The 8,084-nt window shown below is 34.6% G+C and overlaps 1 protein-coding gene across 1 annotated transcript; it reads left to right on the top strand.

Moving 5' to 3' along the window:
* The first annotated feature begins 5,219 nt into the window (after positions 1 to 5,219).
* Positions 5,220 to 8,084, top strand: LOC143605437 (WAT1-related protein At4g19185-like). The gene is made up of 7 exons (XM_077081544.1): positions 5,220 to 5,433; positions 6,497 to 6,559; positions 6,651 to 6,767; positions 6,865 to 7,150; positions 7,269 to 7,424; positions 7,513 to 7,664; positions 7,793 to 8,084. Exons 1-7 carry the CDS (start codon positions 5,228 to 5,230, stop codon positions 7,962 to 7,964), a joined length of 1,152 nt encoding a protein of 383 aa, XP_076937659.1. The 5' UTR covers positions 5,220 to 5,227; the 3' UTR covers positions 7,965 to 8,084.

Genomic DNA, 8,084 nt, shown 5'->3' with positions numbered 1-8,084 from the left:
GGGGAAACATGATTAATAGAATTATTGAGTGACCAGAAAATCCACGAATTTTATCATATGTATATTTTTTATGCTACCAAAGCACGCGCACCATTAATTATTAACTTGTCATCGCAAATTTAATTCTGTCCACTTATTAATTATTAAATTATCCAATACAAAATTATAAGGCATATAGTACTATTAAGGTTATTCAAATTGCTCATTGCTTGATACTTGTTTGCCACTAGCTTGAAAATAATTCGAAAAATGCTCGTTTAATTATGGCTCGCTTTGAAAATAACAGATAGGATTGATTCGATTTGAAAACTAACCAAGCGCGAGCAAAGCTTCGCTTGGTTCGATTCATTTTGCTATAGTTATTTTTTAGTTTAATATATGTACACACACATACACAAATTTTTGAAGATTTTTAAATTTCTCTCTTTAATGCTGACTTCAAAGTTTAATTTTAAACCCTACCCGTTTGTTCAATACTTCCACAATTCCACTTTGCAAGAAAGTTTCCTCTTAAAAAGTCGTTGGATACTTCAATTACACATTTGAGAAACCGACTACTGCTTTTTGTCACGCTTGATAAACGAATTGTTTGTTCTACTGTTAGGATAAAATATCAATCAAGTGTCTACATTAAACTTATTTTGTATGTTTTGTTGCTAATAACTTCGAGCTTTAGACATTTAATAGTTTGAACTCTAGACATTTATTAGTTAAAAGTCTTGAATTACTAACATTTTGGAGTTTAGAAATTTAAAATTGAAAACTTAGTACGAAACTATGACATTCGACAAAATTTGTTTTTGTATTTGTATTCGTTTACTCGATCTGCTTTGTAATTCGAATTCTCATTACCTATAAAGTGGAGTATTTAGTGAATATTTGCACATGTTATATTGTTGAAATATTATTTATCCATTTACAAGTTTCGTCTAAGGACCAAATGCGTTAAAACTCGAAGTTCTAGAATTTCTTAACGTGTCGCATCACGGCGGACAACAGTTGTTCATGTTGCGTAGCTTGATGATTCTAGGAATTTTTTGAGGAGAAATTGGCTCGCGCTATGCGATGATTTTCTTCCTTGGTTCGTTGCAATACGCGACCCAAGGGTCTGTTATGAGTTCTCTTTCAAAAATTTTTGAAGAATCGAATGAGGGATCTTGTGTTGGAAGCCTTTAAAACTCTCTTGAAATCTTCTTGAATTTCTGCACTTGGTTAAGAGAGAATCTCCAAAGCTCCACACTTGAAAATGAAGACAAATGGGGGTTTATAAAGCTGCTTGGACAAAGTGCACAACCATGCACAACAGGGGCACGATCGTGCAACGATTTAGTAAGTCAGTGTTTTGCTTTCGTTCGACCAGAATCGTAGTTTCCATATTTGGTTAAAGTTCAAATCTTTCTAAGAAGGTTGGCACGGTCATGCACCTTTATGGCACGGTCATGCACTTCCGGATGATTCTAACATTGGCACGGACATGCACTTTCAGAAAGATTCTCGCATTGGCTTGGCGCTGCCACGTTCATACGTGCATTGCCATGCATCTTCACGGCCATGCACCTCCGACATGGTCATGCACTTCCCTGCATGGTAGTGCAGCCTTTTCACGAAGCACCATTTTTTCGTCATTTTCCTATCGGGTGGATGCTCGTGCCTGCAAATTCGCAAATTACTTAAATAAGTACCATTACAACAAATTTGTATGGAATTTTCTATAAATACGAAGTTGATTTTGATGAATAAAGATGTACACTTTGTCTTACATCGTTGGCAGTGGTGGTGATACTTGTTAGGCGGTTTTGTCAATAGAGTATGGTGAGTAAAAAAAGGTGGGGGGGATGAATGTTTTGATGGAATGAGATTCCTTATGTAATCGTTGATTCCATTTTATTGACCAATCAAACACCCATTTTTTCATTCTTTCACAATGACTCATTCCAATTCCCCTGACATTCATGCATATCGAACGCTACTTTAACATTCTGGGAAGAGAAACTATTCTACGCATCTTGATAACACTAGACACGAGTATCTTTGATAAGAAGAGTAGTCTAAAGCTTGAATCAAGTTATGCTCATACAAACTTTGCGAACTTACACGTCTCTTATTTATATAAATATATAATTATAATTTCTATTTTAGATGATAATGCATACATATTACATTATAAATACATTATTACATAAAATATGACAAAAAAAAGAAACTAAATTATTTATATATTATAACAACAATAATGAGAACGACAACAAAAATAATAATACTTACTAAAGACACTTTAACCTAATAGTATTAATGTGTTGGATAAGACTTTGTCATTCCAAATGGTGAGTGATCAAATCTCATTAGTGACAAAAAAAACAAATAAAAAAAAAGAAAAGAAAAAAAAACCACATGCGCGCACACACACAAACTTCATGCTATATGATAAAGTATAAGCATGTTACATATGTGATGTTTGGTATATACATTTTATAAATTTGATTGTTGTTCTCGTAAATTACGAACTTTGCCTTCCTGTTTTCCATGTCGTAACACGTTCAACGCTTATCACTTATATTGTTAAAGTCTAGTAATTTCATATGAAAAGATTATTTATTATTATACTTAAAAGTATCGATAAATATATATATCTACATCTTCATATGGAAACCCATAACGCCATAAGGAGAGGGTCGATGGTGATACTTTAAGAGAGACGTCGAGTAAAAAGTGGAAATGTTTTGGTATAGCGGAGAAAGTGCACACACTATTCAAATTGGTTGAGAATAAAGTAAAATATTGTTTGAACTCATGTATTTATTATCTCCCTCTCTTACTCTTAACAAGTTTTAAACACAAAAATTTCATGTATTTAGTTAGAATTTTAAATAAATCCAACTATTAATGTATGTGTTTGATTGATTCTCTTAGTTCTCGTATCTTTTATGGTTTTATCTTAAACGCTTCATATACTTTTGCAACGCATCTTACTCTTCTATAACTAAGATTTACATGAAGTTAGAGATGATCAACAAAACCGGTTCCTGGAACCGAACCGGTGGACCCGAACCGGACCCGAACCGGTTCCTACCCGTTTTTTGTAGGAACCGGACCCTATCTGATTCAACCCGATGATCCGTGACCGGTTCTTGCATTTCTGAGTGGGGGCGGGTAGGAACCGGAACCGTTTCCTAACCGTTTTTTGGCCGTTTTTTGACCGTTGGGGTCAAAAATAGCCGTTTTTTGACCGGTTACGGTACAGGAACCGGGTTAGAAACCGGTAAGAACCGGTTAGATAAGTTAGGGGTCCGAGGGTGGGAGAACCGGTTCGGTTCCCTAACCGGTTCGAGCCTGGAACCGGTTTAAAAGGTGGTTTTGAATATAGGAACCGGTTAGGAACCGGTTCCGGTTCCTAGTCCCAAACCGTTTTGAACATCTCTACATGAAGTTACTTTGTCACGAGTCAGCAACGAGCCCCAGCCCCTTGACCCGCACCAAATATCAAAGAAACTTGATATTTAAATATTCATATATTAACATTTATACCCCAATCTTTTATTACTGAAAAGTTATATATATAAGCAAACAAATTGAATTTTAATAATTCAAACGATATATAACTTGTTGATCAATAATTATCCGTACTATGTAATGAGTGATTCTCATAATTTTCATTTTCGTTGCTAATGACAACCTCATTCTTTATAAATCCGTTTTCCACTTCTAATTATGTCGTTTTAAAACAATTTTTAACGTCGTTATTGGATCAAATAAAAATAGTTGATGTTAATTTTAGAAATACGAAGTTATTTATCAATAGAGTGGAATCGGTTTCGACAAAGAGAGTAAAAGAAGTGTTATTGATGACAATAACTTAACAACCAAACCAATAGATTTCTTTTATATTATTAAAATTTAGTTTAGCTAAAGTTAAAAGTTGATGTTTTAATTTTATAACGTTCACGTATTCTTTGAATGACCACCATAGAAATTCATAAAAGAGGCCCAAATTCTAAATGATATTGGGCTCGTTACTTGGATTCGCGATTTCAAATTAGCCTATTCATTTTGGTCTTTGGGCTTCATTATACAAATCAAAATATGGAAATTCTATTTTCTTAGATTAGACTGTAAGTTGCATTTTTATTTGATTGTTAATTTGTTACATAGATTAATAGAATTTTGAGCTTCATAATTGATCATGCATTTGTGTATGGGTTGGTTAGAAAATTAAAATGAATCAAAGCTGGGATTTTAGTTTACCGTTGGATTGAAATGGATCACTTATGTTTTTTCCGTTTTATTTAAGCGATCGGTTGGGTTATGGCTCAAACTGAACAAAAAGAACAAATCTTATCTTTACCTATGAATGAAAAATTATTAGTTACAGGTTTTTTAGTTATACATATGAGTTTGGCTTGGCTATAAGTCAGTTCAGATGTACAATGAAATGTCTGCGTTTAAAAAAGTTGTCCGAAACTACCAAAGCTTTGTGTCATTATTAGCATATAAATCTAAATTTCTTATTACATATATAAATCTAACCAAGCTATAATTTTCTCTTTTCTAAAAATAAAAAAATAATCGAACTGTCAATCACTATTTTGATGTGATAAATTTAGTTTTGGTTTGGTTAATTTGTTTTCTCTTTCGCTCGTGTAACCATTTGGGACTTTGGGGTCTCAAATTACTAGGAGATTGTGCAAATTGCGGTTTAGGTATTACTCTTAACCATAGCCATTACCAAACTTCAGTTAACCAACCAAGCCAAGTTTAAACTAATATTTCAACTAAATAAGTACGGAAAAAGAAATGGTGACATCAAACGACAACCAAATGAATACATAGACATATTTTCAAGGTTTCCATTAAAGCATTAATACTTATATTCAATCCACACACGTACATAAATACATACATCTCGACGTAAGCAGCCTTATTTTTTTTTTCCGATTACGTTAACATACGGTTACAACACGCCCTTACCGCAACCATAACTGATTAATCGGTTAAATAACCTTAACCATAACCCCGATTAATCTTGATTAAGTTACAATTCAATTATCAATTAATTTCGATTAACGGGTTAATAATGTTTGCCGACCCAATGACCAATTGTCAACCCTAAATTAAAAGTATATCCCCAAATTTCAAAACTTCCTTAAAAGTTGACAAATTCTGATCGATCCGAATCAAATAAACAAATACCCATTTCGTAATTCGCGTGTGTTTGTGTGTTGAAGCATTAATGGCGATCGGCGGCAACGGAATTGTTGCCGGCGGAGAAACACGGCGGGCACACGCGGCGATGACAATGGTGCAGCTTTTCGCCGGAGGATCACATGTTATTACAAAAGTAGCCCTGAATTTTGGAGTCAGCCGTCTTGTGTTTTGCGTCTATCGTGACGTACTTGGCCTTTTAATTCTTGCTCCCATCGCCTATTTTCGTGAAAAGTATGTTAATGTTTCTCAGATCTCTGTGTTCAGATTCGGGTTTTTCGAAAAAATTGATATTCTTATAATATTAGTGTTGTAGAAATCGATAGGCGATAGTTGGGTGGTGGGACAGGGACTAGGGGATTAATCGGATTGAAATTTATATGTAAGTTTTCGAATATACGAAATTTTATATATTAAATTTTGATTTTGACCGAATTGGAGACTAGTCGGTGGGGTAGTCTGTGTCTAGGCACGGTTTTTACAACCATGGTGAAAATGTAAATGTTATCTATTAGGCGGTGAAAGTGTATATGTGATTGGTTTAATAGAACCTTGTAATAAGAGAATTGGGGGAAAAATATAATTTTAATCGGGTGATTATGTTACTGTGGTTTATAGGTTTTTGTTATGCTTAAACAAGAATTCTTACGCTTATTGACAAGGTTGTAGTAGTCGCTAGTCAAGCAGTGGGGATCGGACTTTAATGCATAATTTTCAATTTTACACACGCACACATTTTTATATGTAATTTTTAGTTTTATATATACTCATACTCATTTTGGCTGGAATTTCGCTAGAAATCGCTGATTTCAGCCGAAAATCGCCAATTTTGGCTAAAACCTCGCCAGAAAACACCGACTAAGTCCGGTTAATCCTGATTTTGGCTGGATTTGACCGTTCACTTATTACTTGGCGGAATAGCGCAATATTAATCAGTGCGTCGGGATTTTTTACAACTATACTTGTTGATGCGTATGTGAAGTTGTTTATTATCATAAATGGTATACACTTATGGATGAGATGTACTTGATCAGTTATTTGAGGATATGATAGAATCAAATGAGTACTTAGATTCTTGTAGAACCTGTACCTGTATATGCTGTTTATATGTAGTGTGTTGCTTCATGAATAAATGGTTAGAAAGTTGAACCAAGTTTAATGACTTGTGGATGAAATTTAACGTCAAAGTTTAGTAGTTTCCGTATGATATTGTTTAGTTCCAAGATTGTTTAATATATTAATTGATTCTACATGAACACAACTTTCTAATATGTTGAGTTTTATATGTTATATTCAGGAAAACAAGACCACCTTTAACTAAGCGTTTCCTTTTGTCATTCTTCTTTCTCGGGTTAACTGGGTAGGTTCTCGTTATTACATGCCCAAAAATCAATAGTTATTGATTACCATGCGTCTCATTACTATTATTAAACTTATGTAAACGTGAATAGGATATTTGGAAACCAGCTTTTGTTTCTTTTCGGTCTCGGCTACACAACTCCTACATACGCTGCAGCTGTACAGCCTTCAATTCCTGTGTTTACCTTTATATTCGCTACAATTATGGGGTCAGTTCAACTAGTTTTGTCAATGTATACATATATATACGTGTATATAATTGTATGTCTTTTCCTTTGAGTCCATATGAAGTGGTTTTATATGCAGTACAGAAACAGTGAATTTACTTAGAACTGAAGGTCAAGTGAAAGTTGGAGGTACATTCGTGTGCGTCTGCGGTGCCATCTTCATGGTTATGTTTCGTGGGCCTGTTATATTTGGTTATTCTGAAAACGACTTATCTATACATAATGAAATTAGTGCAAAGGGTCAACCCGAGCCGGTTGGATGGTTATTGTCTACTTTTATCGGGCTTGGGTTTGACACGTGGCACCTTGGTGTGTTATGCCTGTTAGGAAACTGCATGTGTATGGCAGCCTTTCTAGCTATTCAGGTATTTGATCATATTTCATTGGTTTCATCCTGTTTTTGTTTAAATTGCAAGTTTGGTCCCGAGAATTTGTGCAAATTTCGCTTTTATAGTTAAATACTTTGTATTAAAATCAATTCAGGCACCATTGTTGGCTAGATATCCTGCAAGTTTGTCGGTTACAGCATATTCCTACTTTTTTGGTGTTATATTTTTAGTCTCGACCGCGTTTGTGATGAATAACGAGTCAACAGAATGGAGTTTGACCGAATCTGAGTTTTGGGCGGTGCTTTATGCTGTAAGTATCACTTTTATTTTCATTTCGTTGTATGCATATGTTAGAAGATGTAAACATGAATACATTATTATATTTTGATCATTTTCAGGGAACCATATCATCCGCATTAAATTATGGACTTTTAACTTGGTCAAACAAGATTTTGGGACCCGCTTTGGTTGCACTTTACAACCCACTTCAACCTGCTGCATCTGCGTTTTTGTCAAGAATTTTTCTAGGAAGCCCGATATACCTGGGAAGGTTTGTTTATCACCCGAAACACATTCTGTTTAAATTGTTAAAACCTTTTTTTCCTTTTTTTTTCTGTACATAGTTAAATTTGGCGTGTTTTAAGTTAATGATGTGATTCTTATTCGTTGTGTAAACAGTATTGTAGGAGGGTTTTTGATCATCTCGGGACTTTATTTGGTTACTTGGGCAACATATCAAGAAAAACAGCAAGCGGTTTTGGGTGGTCGACATTCTCGGGCAGCTGAGTCACCGTTGATTGGTCACATATTCTCGGGGACTACCACCTCCTTGCCAAAGATTGTGGATTGAGTGTTGCTGTCAGGTGCGGAATCTTGGTCTTCTAAAATTATCTTTATATGTGACACAAGTAGGGAAAGAAGAAATACTCAAGTAGGGATTTTGATATTAGAGTTGATTATACAAATGTGA

The sequence above is a fragment of the Bidens hawaiensis genome, unplaced genomic scaffold (assembly GCF_021521415.1).
Source record: "Bidens hawaiensis isolate Kalapana, Puna unplaced genomic scaffold, B.hawaiensis_p1.1 tig00069387_1, whole genome shotgun sequence".
Lineage (NCBI taxonomy): Eukaryota > Viridiplantae > Streptophyta > Magnoliopsida > Asterales > Asteraceae > Bidens > Bidens hawaiensis.
The sequence above is the reverse complement of the archived record's forward strand: the minus strand, read 5'-3'. Positions and strand labels throughout refer to the sequence as shown.